The 13,091-nt window shown below is 42.1% G+C and overlaps 1 protein-coding gene across 5 annotated transcripts in view; it reads left to right on the forward strand.

Moving 5' to 3' along the window:
* The window catches only part of fmnl3 (formin-like 3), a 31,913-nt gene that overhangs the window by 6,424 nt on the left and 12,398 nt on the right, over window positions 1-13,091 (forward strand). For 4 of the 5 annotated variants that reach the window (XM_018666025.2, XM_018666024.2, XM_018666027.2 and 1 more), the window contains exons 2-7: window positions 8,634-8,717; window positions 8,853-8,933; window positions 9,071-9,147; window positions 11,261-11,344; window positions 11,798-11,944; window positions 12,911-13,019. In XM_018666025.2, the coding sequence (XP_018521541.1) occupies window positions 8,634-8,717; window positions 8,853-8,933; window positions 9,071-9,147; window positions 11,261-11,344; window positions 11,798-11,944; window positions 12,911-13,019 (582 nt within the window). The remainder of the gene's footprint in view (window positions 1-8,633; window positions 8,718-8,852; window positions 8,934-9,070; window positions 9,148-11,260; window positions 11,345-11,797; window positions 11,945-12,910; window positions 13,020-13,091) is intronic. The other variant, XM_018666029.2, reaches the window with a different exon arrangement.

Below are 13,091 nucleotides of genomic sequence, written 5' to 3' on the forward strand. Positions count from 1 at the left end.
ATGGCTGTAAGTTGGAGAAGCAGTTTCCTCCTCAATACAATGGGGACTCTGTCAGTCGGTGTTGTTTTAGAAAGGGGGCCTCATCCCCTGGTGCCTTTTGTGCCTCTACACTCTTTTTACATGGATGCTTAGAGGAACCGCTGTAAGCTCATTTTGAGAGCCTGTGTATTATGCTACTATCCTTGATGCTACTTCTCTCATACAGTAGTGATGTAATGTAATTTCCCCAGCCCTTCCTGAAATGACATACAGTAGTCTTTCTTTATGTTGTCATTCCTCATTTCTCAAAGCTTTTACTGCCTTTTCACACTGACAACACTTCAACTGAATGAGGTCATATTGTGAAACAAAGGGGAATTTTTTAAAGACTTGTGACTGTTGACGTGATGCATGTGAATTTTGCATGTCTTGACTTTCCTTTGGTTTTGGTTTTTGTTCTTCTTTATTTTATGATCCCCACCTCTCCTTCCAACACAAACCTCCTCCAAGGCGATAAATCCTTGGAAAGTTCATTTGATTCACAACTTTTATTTCTGCGCAGCTCAGGCTCTGATTTGTTGCCCTTTCTTTCTGGCCGACCTTCATCTTTTTAACTGGGCAGTGTGTCAAAAGGCCCGGCCGGCATGAGTTATTGAGGCATTCATGTACCTGCATTCCTGACATTCCCTGTGCATATCGTCTGTTGGCTGGGGCTTCCCTGAGCCCATGTGCGGACGCACAGAGAAGGACAAACAGGATGTCCGCCGCACAGGAATGAACGAACACCTACGATTCATGACCAATTGTTGTGTGTATTTATAACTCAGTCCTGATGTCACTTATATCATTGTTTGTGTCTACATTTCCTAGATACAGTGTGTTCAAAAAAGGAATAAATTGGACAACATTGTTAGGTGGAATTGCTGAAATAGTTTTACATCACTGTTGTTTTGACACATGCTTGAAAAACTTGCTAGATAAGCTCATGTAAACAAGTGTGGAATTCAAGTTCGCTCAGTTTTGAAGCTTGAGGAACATCTGGCTTCAGAAGGACCTTGAGCCCAGGACATTTTCATCTTTATCTCACGCTGGGGTCATTAGTTAGACTTCAAAGAACTCTGTGATGATAATGGTCTCTAGCTTGAACCCAGCTATCACTGCTGTCAATCACCGCTTTGTCACTGAGTGAATAAAAGTATTTGCAAGTGGGTTGTAGGAAGTGGTTCTTGATTTATCAACCGAAAATGGCATTTCACCAACTTCCTGTTGCTTCGAGCGGCCGTGGAATGTCCATTTGGTTGTGTGTTGTAAAGAAGGGGCTGGAGGGAAAGTTATTTCTCTCAACAAAGTAACTCAGAGGTCACAGACTAGAAGATGTAAGTTCATGGGAGAAGGAGGAGGCTTCAGAGTGCATTCAGGCTGGAGAAGGGAAGGTAGTGGGCTAGCATGAGGGCAGGAGGCTGAAAACCTCACACCACAGCTGGAAACTGGTGTGGTTTAATCAGGAGTTAACTTCCGTTAACTCCTGATTTAATGGGGATTTGAGCTGTAACACCACTTAGAGAAAGTTTCAGCCATTAGAATGGCTTTGAGTTTCAACCATTTGTTTGCTCTTATCTATGGTAATGCTCAAATGATTTGTTGATTCACCAAACAATCGAAAATAAATCAACAGCAATTCTAATAATTGATGACTTGTTTATTCATTTATTAAGCAAAAATGCCAAACATCCTCTGGTTCCACCTTCTCAAATATGTAGATCAACTTCCTTAACTTACCACATGCTTATGGCTTCACATGTCAAGAATGTGGTTTCCCCACTGACACCACGTTTGCATACAAATGAGGCGCATGCCCTTACCTGTTATGTTAATATCTTAATAAACAAGCTCCTAACTGAGCCTGTTTATATTTGCTTTGTAAACAAGGACCAGCATGAGGAGGAGTGGACAGGGAGGGATACTGAAGACTTCACTTCTCCGCCTTTTAGAAAAACATCTTCTACCCTCTGCTCTCTGCCCCTCCCACCCTCAATCTCTCTTCTTTGGGAGGGCTGGTATAGCGTCTACCTCCCGGTCTTCCAGCATCTTTGTGCAGGACCCATGCTTTGTTGTGATTGCCTGGTTCGGGTTACCTCACAAAAGAGCGATAGGGTGATCGAATGTCTGCTCAGAGAAAGGGGGGCAGTGTTTTCTCACACTTCGCTCTGTCGCTTTCAATTCAGCAAGGTTTACCTTGGAGCTGGAAAAACACGTATTCATTCATTCATTCATTCATTTGCACATACATAAACACATGGTAGAAGTGGATGTGCAAATACACACGCACGCACACACACGCTCACATGCTCACGTTACACATAACAGCTTTGGAACAAACCTAACATTACTCAGGGCAGTTTTTGATTTCCTGAAGAGTTCAGGAAGTCCCTACAGCCCCGTGACGACAACAGCTGAGCCTCTCATCCTGTCTCCTATCATTGTGTTCCAATACCAAGGAAAAGGAGGAATCCTAACAATAGCACTGTCAACCACATTCATTAATAAAAAGCGTGAAATGTTTAGAAGCCATCACAGTCAGATTCATGCTTACGTTGATGAATGATATCATCCGATCAGGTCATCCTGCTTGATGAGCCCCACCTCATGTACTCATACTCTACTGTAAGTGTATGTGACGTGCGGTTCAACAGAGAGATGCCCACAAGTCTGCTCTGTATTTACACTTCCTGTCTTTCTGAGCGTTTGTGAGGGCAGTTATTTATTTCTCTTCTCTTTTTTTTTTATCTGAAGGAGACATTTATTTTGAACTATATCCAGCCACCCCTGGTATAGTATGGGGACTGGTGGTGCATCACCCTCCCTTCTAAAATATGCTCAGTTAATATGCTTAAAGAAAACATACTCATGCCAGGTCCCATATTCATGGTGTTTTCTTTGCCTCCTTATTGGCTCCACTTCCTGACAGGGATCAGTGGTCTGGCTTTTTCTACCCTCTTCAGACGCTACCCTTTGTTAAAGAGCCATGGGTCTTATCTTCCCCTTCATTGGCTAGTTTGGTATTTTCCTTTGTTACCAGATCACTGTAGTCTTTTCCGAAATGTATTGCTTTTTCATATGTAGCTGAAACAGAATATCTTGCTTCACTTTAAGAAAAAAGAGGAGACGCACAACAGTTTTTCCCTGAGATTTTTAATGATAACATTTACACTGTACACATTCTGGTTGCCAGTTTGGCAGATATCTCAGCGTTATTTTGGACTCAGATCTAAATTGTAGCAGCCACATCAGATGAGTTATGGCAACGTCAACCTTTTATCCTCTGAAATGTGTAGCAAGAGTCACAGGATTAATGTCCAAACAGGATCTGGAAAAAGTTGATCCATGCTTTTATTTTCACCAACTGTTTCTTTTCAGACTTAAGCTGCTAAATCCCAACCAAAACAAAAAAGATTACAATAATTCTCAAGTCTCTAAACCAACCACTGAAAGGTCAAAGTATTGATACTGAAATTATTTTACTTGTCCACAAATCAATTGATGAATTTGGACAACAACAATTCAGTTTTTCTTGGTTTTAAAAGAATAGTTCAACATTCTTATTTGCCTTCTTGAGTTCAGTGAGAAGGTTGTAAGGACAGTTGTCCAGGCAACACAGCAAATACACATTTCCCAAAATGTGAAACTATTCCGTAAAGTTTCCGATTTTTCTGCTTTCACTGTAGGTTTTTATCATTGATTTTTGTTTATGTGAGGCACCTTGAATTGTCAATGTGCACAAGATGTTCTGTCAGTGAACAAACAACTAACCCTGCCTTTGTTTTGAATGTGCGTTCCAAGCTTGGCACACTGTTGTGTGCGGCTGTGACCCATGATTACGTTGGCGGGACAGCTTCCATTCGAGTCGAGCCGAATCCTCTTTTCCTGGACCCCACCCTGATGAGCAGACTCTCAACAAGCAGACTTGTTTGGGGGGTAAAGAGGACCTGTCTGAGCCTCCGTGTCTGAACTGCCACAGGCTCTGTCCAGCACGGTTAGCTCTTTAGCCGCCCACTCCTTTCCCTCTGTGCTGATGACAACTAGTCTGGCCTGTGTAAACCTATCACAGTAGATAAAAAAACACAGACGCTGCTTCCAACCCACAGATACAGCACAAAAGAGAGAATCATTTGCTTAGTCGGCCACTTTTATGGTATTTCAGTCTGAATATTAGATTTACATGGGATGAGACAAGGCACATTGCCTTTTTTTTTATTATATCATGCATACAACTATGTTGCATGTTGTCTATACATTCATAGAAGCCAGATCCAGCATGGTGCACATTCATTTTCAAACAATACAGTATAAAATCCCTGAACTTCTGTTGAATGCCTGGTAGCAATTTAGGGAGTAAATTTGGCAATGCTGTGTCCTCAACAAAAACAAATAGGCTGAGGGGATTCTGCAGGCAGAGTACTTGGTGTTATATCTCATCCTGACTGAAAGTGTGAAGCTGTGAGAAAGATCAGGGAGGAAACATCCTGTCACTCTTTTCCATTTGTCTCTCTGGGAGCCTCTGGCTGGAGCTGCAGGTCATAAACTTAACTCAAGGCTAATTGTAAATCAGTTCGGATTAGGAAGCCGTCCAGCGGAGGGCAGATGGAGTTGCCCTGTTGACTCTGAAGTCTGAAGTGACCATGGGCTCTCCAGCACCCCCACCACCTCGGTCGTGGGGGGCTGTGCGTGACTTGAGCGCTCTGCTGAGTCCCTGATGACTCTCCTGGACTCTCCATGCCTCCTTAACCAGGCAACCTGACCCCGTCAACTACTTTAACTGTTGAGTCTTTAAAACCTTAGTCTTCCTTTGTCGATGGCTCAAATGTCCCTCTGTTTTAGAGTTTATACCCTCTCAGTTAGCCTGTACTGCTCTACAACATCCCTCTCTCTCGTCTCACTTTGTGTTTCTATACTTTGTTTGGTCATAATACTATAAATATTCTCTTTTTCAGGTTATTTAGGTTAGTTACTTATCCTAGAACCGCAAACAATATGACTGTTAATCTGCCATTCATCTTTTTGACTAGTCTTTTAATAGTAGTAGTAGTAGTAATAGTTCTTGTTTTGTCCAAAACCTAAATGTATTCAGTTTATAATAATATAAAACAAAGAAAGGCTAAAAATTCTCACATTTGAGAGATTGAATCCAAATGACTGAAACCAGCTATGTATTTTGTGAACCATATATCACTGAATCAAACTTAACTTTGATACATTTTCTGTCATTTGACTATTTACTTATCTTCTCCAATATTCTTTCTTCCATCATACCCTTAGACACTTCAGGCAGTTTTTTTTCTTACTTCTTTTCTGTAAATGTCTGTAAATTTGACTTTAATACACTGGAGTTTTCATTCTGTCTCCTTAGTGGCCCTGTTTAGTAACTCATTCTCTTTTCCTGGCCCACAATGGGGGCCTAATGATCAGAGAGATAGTGGTGATCAGAGAACCAGTTCATCTGGTTGTGCAGTGTACTGGTGTTGTGTTTTAGATGGATTTTGCTCCACATAGCACCAGGGGGCAAACACTGACCCTGCCCACCAGCCATTGTTGGGCATTTTCTATGAGGAAAAAAAAAATAGCTCAAATGTCAAAGGATGGGAATGGCACAGCACCAAATCAAAACAAAGCTCCACATTGAATCCTTTGTCAAACCAGTCTCAGGTCAAACACGAAAGGCCTTGCTGGAGGAGAGAGTATGTGGGCAACATGGCACCATAACAAGCAACAAACATTTTTGGTATTTCTGTAGTATTTCATCCCTAAAATGGGCCAGTGCATCCAAAAGAGCCATAGGCCCCTCGCCTCCGTCCAACGACTTCTTTTAGCTTCTTATAAACACAGGAAGCGCAAGATGGTATCACTGTGGGAGAAAGTGAAATGAAATTAGCTAAATTGGGTTACTTGGCTCAAATTACCCAAATCTAGTCAGAAAGGAAACATCCCCTCAGCTTTTGCCTCGTCGCAGGATAAGCCTCTTCTCTATATCCCCATGTTCATTTGAGCAGTAGCTTTTATACTTTTTTTTTAAAAACAGTTGTAGCTCCTCACACATCTGGACACAGTCCCGCCTGTATTTGTTTACAGTACCTGAGGCTGTAACTGACGAGGAGCAGAACGTTGTTAAACATCAAAGTCTTCAGTGTGTGTTCATTGCTTATGAAGAATATGAATATGTCCTCTATGAGGCAGGGAGAGAGTTCCTTGTGTATTTACTGATCATCATTGAAATTCAATACAGTTCTTCACTTCTAATGAATATTTTTGTAACTGAAATAATTTTAAAATCCAATAACAATGGGCAGGTTTTGACTTTATTTTGCTCCTTTGTTTTTACTAAATGGATGAACATCTGTTTTTGTGTGTGTATGTGTGTGTGTGTGTCTGGTCGGCATGTTTTCCAGTAGTTCAGAATCAAATTACTACAAAAGGGGACCTTGCTCTTTGCCTGTTTGCTCCACAGGTCTAATTTTGTATGCATGACTGACCAAGAAAACAAAGGGAACTAGGCTTTGGGCCTGGACAGATGCTGGAGCAGATATCTGGGCTTGTTTTTTCATTCATCATTCAGATTTGGTTTTGTGGCCAAAATCAAGCCTATGGAACATAATCTGGAGTGTGTTAAAAGTATCCACTTTAATGCTTCTAATTCATTACTTAATTAACAATACAGCATTAACAAGCATCAATTCACTTAAACTTAGGTGGACTCAGGTCCAACCTTTTAGTCTCAGATACAGTAAATCAGGGCTGGTAACTCACTTATTATTTTCATTATGCTTCAGATTATTAGAGTAGTTGATTAGTTGTTTTATTAATAAAATGTCAGAAAATAATGATTAATTCCAGTCATGGTTTTCCAGAGCCCAACGTCCAAAACATGAAGATATTCACTGTCCAATGAAATACAACAAAGGAAATCATTACACAAAACTGAGAGGCTGGAGCCAGTAAATGTTTCATTTTAATCCATATACTGTAACTAATAAGTGACAGCTCTTTGAATTGGTGATTTTTAAATATCATAGTTTTTTATGATGAACTGTTTTTTAAAACTAAAAACTGTGGGCAGTGTCCTGCCTCTGTTGTTAAAAATACTAAGACAGATAATTTATTAGAGCTGGATACAGATGGCAAATGCTACTCTTCGCTTCCTAGTACGACCTTCCTAAAGACTGCGTTGTAGGTAAAATCTCTCTGGGGACAGACAGAGGAGGAGAGAGCAGCTCAGGGGTCAGACAAGAGAGAAAATTTACTACTATAAATTACTACTATAAACAAGACACATTCCTCCTGTAATTCTGGACATCTGGTATGCACGCTGCGTCTCTCTTCATTGCTTCTCCTGCGTGGGATTCATAAAGCAGGTTAAATCAAAGGCCCCATATGTACTGTAACATCTTGGCAATCTTGGCACTGATTTCCAGTGCAGTTATAGCCTGTTAAAGATTTGTCAGGCATTTTATTTTTGTATTTCTTAAACGGTTTTTAAAGGGCTTTACTGTAGGATCCAATGGCAGTTTAAGGTTGCTGCATTTGTTTTTGAGTACATTTTGTAATTAGGGCTCCCACAAATATGCTATTTAATGTGAACTTGTTAGTCAGCTCCATAAAATATACAGTGTGTGACTCGCTGTGCCTTTACATCCATCACAGCATGATTCATGAGTGAGCAATGTGGTCCCAATGTGGAAAACTAATTTTAAAATACTCACATGTGATATTCCACCAGTCACTGAGTGGTTGTCATAGGAACAAGTATGTGTTATTTTCCATCTATCAAACACTCCGCCAGTGGCAAAATAACAGTGTGAACATCGTGTCTGGCCTGGGACGAGTTAACGGGGCAGGGTGCCTGGGTTTTAGATGGTAGGCTGAGTTATAGCTACAGGTTAAAAGTCAAGCTGACAGGCCGTTTGTGGCCGGGCTTATGGGGTACTGTTGATACGGGTGTAAATGAGGGTTCCCAGTGCAAACAATCCCTCATGTCCCTTCAAAGAGAAACGCTGAGGCGATCAGTTTCAGGGGCTGGTGAGCTCCCTCATATTGTTGTGCTTCCTCATTTTTAAGATTTCCATGTCAGCCCCTGTTTACAGGCTCTTGGCTCTGCCAAGGAAGTAATTAGTCAAAAGCTTGTGTCACAGAGTTTGTGTTATTTTTTCACAGTGGTCACAAGGACATAAAACACTGAAGAGGGTTGGTCTCTAAACACAAATTAGAGCATTTAGGATTTAATTTGAACCACAGTAAACTGGCTGCCTCAGGATGCTTAAGTGATTTTATTGCTGGATTAGAAGACAGGTCTTGTAATAGGCCCATACTCTGATGGTGACTTGTTGTGGTTAAAAGCAACGTGTTGCCTGAACAAGACTGAGACTCGAGAGTGCAGAGGAGATGCGGGCCATCTCCTGCAGCAGGATGCTGAAAGTCAACACAGGAAGTGAGGTCATGGTGTAAGTCCCCAAAATTTTCATCCTGTGCTCTGCTGTTGGCGCCAGATGTCTCTAAAATCCCACTGACACATGACTGACGCAGAGCTATTCTCAAATAATCAAATAAACTGAAAAAGGAAATATGTGGTTATGAATGAAACTGATGATGTTTTATATTTTTAGAATTCTATGAACCTGCCTCCAGACAAAGCCCGGCTCCTCCGACAGTATGACAATGAGAAGAAATGGGACCTGATCTGCGACCAGGTACGTTCATGAACTCAAAAATTGCTAAACCTGCGGTGTGATTGTACACACACCTGCCCTAATAACCCACTCTACACCAACACGGTGACTTCAACAAACACGCATTACTATGCTCACACTGTTGTGTGTCTTCAGGAGAGGTTTCAAGTGAAGAATCCGCCTCACACCTACATCCAGAAGCTACGAGGATACTTAGACCCTGGAGTCACACGCAAGGTGGGAAGGGGAACTCATGCAGATTTTACACATCAAAGTCTGTTTAAGTGAATCTGCCAACTTTCACTGCTCATTAGGTGACGCTTGGACAATGATAAATCTGCAGCAAAACTCTCTCCTTTCATTGTGTCTTGCAGAAGTTTCGCAGGCGGGTGCAGGAATCTACGAAAGTCTTAAGGGAGCTGGAAATATCGCTGAGGACAAACCACATTGGGTAATCAGTTCTTGTCAACCATTTTTCTGGCAAATTACACACATCATTGGTGCACAAAGCTTAAGGAAACCATGTTATTGTTTTCTCCCATAAAGAATAGTCCTTTCTGTGCTCTTGCTGCTGCAGGGACTCAGAGCTCTCTCTGGTGCCCTGATCTCCCCCCATTGTTCTAACTTGCCAAGCTCTGCAGCTCCACTTCATAGAGCTGGTCCTCATAATGCCCAGATGGTAGCCATTGTGCTGCCTTGTCCACTCCCCCATAGTGTTGAGCAGGAAGCTTTGTTGTGTATGCCAGAGGGACAGGAAGCCTGGCTGACCATTGCTGAACCCAGTGAAAAGCACAAAAACACACACACAAGGATACATTTATGTTTACACATTTGTCACATACTAAAGCAAATAGCCTTTTGTATAACTCATATTATGCCACAGAATTCAATACTATACAGTTCACCGTACACCCACAGAATATGTGGATGTAACATTAAACCTCCGGAGCTTTTGTCTTCAGTGTTGCAGACATGAATTTTTGCTTTATAATCTGATTTCACGCATTTTTATGTGAAAGTCACACAGACTTCACATAAAAATGTGCTGCAGTGACTTGCCACAGAATTACCAAACCAAAAAGGAGCCTGTAAAAAGGCTTTGATTTTCCATAGCATTCACTGAGCTCCAAGAATAACCCATATTTTATTAGGCTTCATCAATAAAGGTCTGTTTCAATGCATTTCCCAGAAAGACTCACAGGCAAAGAAAAAAGGAGAGCTATTTTCAGAGGACTTTTGTGGGTGGGATTAAGTGTAACAGATGCTGGTTTATTGTGTGTGTCTGAATCCCGGGCCCTTTCTGATGTGTTATTCCTGAGATTGCCAAGAAAATCTGAAATAGCAACTGGTTGGAGATGAGTAGAGGGAGGGAGAAAGGGGCAAGAGAGAGGAAGGAGTGAGGGGTCAGAGGCATGGGGGGAGGAGGAGGAGGGGTGTTAGACAGGAAACTGATGATCAAACCCGCCTCCTTGTCCACCCCTTCCTCTCCTTCCCTCCTGCACACAATCTTACTGCTTTGTTTGCTTTCCTCTGTTCCTCTGCTCACCTCTCTTCCCTTCTCCCCTCCCTCCTTCCCTCTCCGCTACTTTAAGACCCTTGATTGCTTTCCTGCCATTGGCTGGCTAGCAGTCTGTCATCATAACCAGCACACAGACTATTTTAAGAACCTTTTACCCCCCCCCCCCGGAGTTCCCTCAAGAAGTGGGGAGAAGGTAAAGGGGGTCTGTGGGGGAGGCAGACCGAATACTGTTGGCTGTCAGAGGTTCGACCTGAGCCCAGCTCCTTGAGCCTTCTGCCCTCCACATTCTTTCTCTCATCACAATGGGAATTTCTTTGTTTGGAGTTGTTTCTCTCTCCAGAAAGCTGGAGTCAAATGGGGAGGAAATCTGAAGCCTTGCTCTAGTTCTCTTTCCATTGCATTCTTGCCATTTTCTTTTAGTCATGGGAGGGGAGACCCCCTTCAGAGTGGCCTTAAAGGATGAATCTGGTTTATAACAACTTGGACTTTATTTTTGCAGTTTTGGACATAATCCCTGTCAGTTGTGATAACATTATACTTATCAAAGTAACTGCTGAGATCAGTGAACAAACTGACATTGCTACCACAGTCTGTGTAGAATCAGACAGGTTGTAAACAAGCTGAAAGTTCAGGTAGATTATCAAAGCTACTGTTTTTTTTTTCAAGGTAAAACTGAATGTGAATGCACATTAAATGTCTATAATAATGCCCAATGGTAAGTTCAGAGGGCCAAAGTTGAATGAATGGTTGGCCTGGGTAATATTTTTTCTTTTCCATATAAGTCTGTTTGAACTAGGAATTTATTCAGAACCTATGTAGGAAGGATCACCAAAACCTGAGTTATTATAAACCAGATTAAGTCAAGTATGAAAAAGTCCTATAAAAATCAGTTCTATAGAAATCACATCAATCCAGTTTTTTCACTCTGTTTGTCTCTTAGTTGCTCTGATTTTCTCCATTAATAGGTAAAATCCAGTCCTAAAGGATAAGGGTGTGTTCCTGATTTGGTGCCCTGCTAACCCTTCTCTGTTCCCATGCGTCACAGGTGGGTCAGGGAGTTCCTCAATGATGAAAACAGAGGTCTTGATGTCCTGGTGGAGTACCTCTCCTTTGCCCAGTGTGCTGTCATGTGAGTACTTTTGCACAAGTACACTTTATGCACACACACGCACCTCCTGACTGTAGCCAAAACCTTTCCTAAGGAACTGGGTTGGGCAGTGAATCCAGCTGTGGAGTTAACACATTGTTGTCCTGTAGAGCCTGTAAAAAAACGCTTGTGCATCTAAAATGTGCTCTTGGCACATTGCGTTCTTCAGATTTGTTTGTATGCCTTGTTGCATACTTGGCAAACTGAATGTGTCTCTGGACAGATGCTGTATGTGGTGTAGTCTTGAGCTATACCTTGCCTGAATGGGTCAGAATCTCTGTGCTGAGCTTTATCGTGCAGCTTGACGACAGTTCTTGTGATAACCCCTGGCTCTCTACCAGGCTGCCTCGCTAACCTAACCTCCCTCGTGCCTCTCATCTACACCCCTGTGCCTCTGTGTTGGCTTGTCTGTCTGTCTGTCTGTATGTGGCCCAGGTTGGATTTTGAGGGGCTGGAGAATGGGGAGGATGGCTTCTTGGACAAGGCTAAATCTTGGAGCAGGTCCATAGAGGATCTGCACCACACCAGCACCCAACCATTCTGCAACACACTGGTGCGCTCTGCCCGCCAGTCTGTTCTCCGGTACGTATTGCTAAGCTAGCTTCCCCGCCGTTACCTGTCCCTGTTATTGCCTTGCTCTGCTAACCTTGAATGCTATAAACATGTATTGGCATGCAAATCAGATGTCCTGGTGCTGTTTTGTTTTGGTAAAATGCCTGGAATGGTTGATAAGGCACTGGTCTGCTGACCTCTCTCTTGACCTTAAGACTCTGCACAAACTCAATCAGATGATGACCTGTATCAGAGATAGAAAGTGGAGGTCTCTGACCTTTTGCACTACATGTCTCACCTTGTTCATCGTCCTCCCTCATCTGTCCAGATGTGCGTCTGCGCTGCCTTCAGATGAGAGCCAGCTGTGAGCAGCAGCACATTTTGGACAGTTGTGATTCTCTTCTTCATCACTGAGCTACACACTGACAGAGGACAAAGAGACATTGGATGAAACTAAGCATTATTAGTGTGTACAGAAAGAAATAGTCCACAAGAACAGATTTCAGGCTTTATAACATTTAGAAGTAGAGTAACACTGAATCTGTATTAGTATTAGTATTAGTAACTTATGTATCATGTAGTATTCCTTTTGAAAAAGTTGTATATTTAAAAAAATGCCAGATCATGAGCACTGTAAAATCCATTTATAAACTGCACGAGAAGTAATATTATAGGCACATGATGACCATGCAATACAGTTACATAATAGCTCTGTGTGCATAGAGCTCGGTCTGTTGACAGCAACAAGGAAACCAGCCTCCCAGAATGCATCTGTAACCTCAAAAGCCATCTAAGTTTTTTCTGTCAGGCCTCCTTCTCTGTAATTTTCTCTCTCTGTTTCTCTCTCTGTGACACACTTAAAACAAGAGTCACATGAATAGCAAATAAACTTCAGACGTAAATGAAACAAGCTGCGGTTAATAACAAATCAAGAGTAAGAAACAGAGTTTGATTACTGAATGTCTAGCAGATATTAACTCCTGCCATCTGTTGCAGCTACGGCTCTGTCTCGAACAGCAAAACCATCAAAAACTCCCGCCTCGTGAGCCAAAAAGATGATGTGCATGTGTGCATCATGTGCTTGAGAGCGATCATGAACTACCAGGTAACAAACACCAACACGCCACTTGAAGGGAAGAGTAATATAGAGGCTCACACACAGTCTGACATAGATAAT

This window comes from Lates calcarifer, linkage group LG6 (genome assembly GCF_001640805.2).
Source record: "Lates calcarifer isolate ASB-BC8 linkage group LG6, TLL_Latcal_v3, whole genome shotgun sequence".
Lineage (NCBI taxonomy): Eukaryota > Metazoa > Chordata > Actinopteri > Centropomidae > Lates > Lates calcarifer.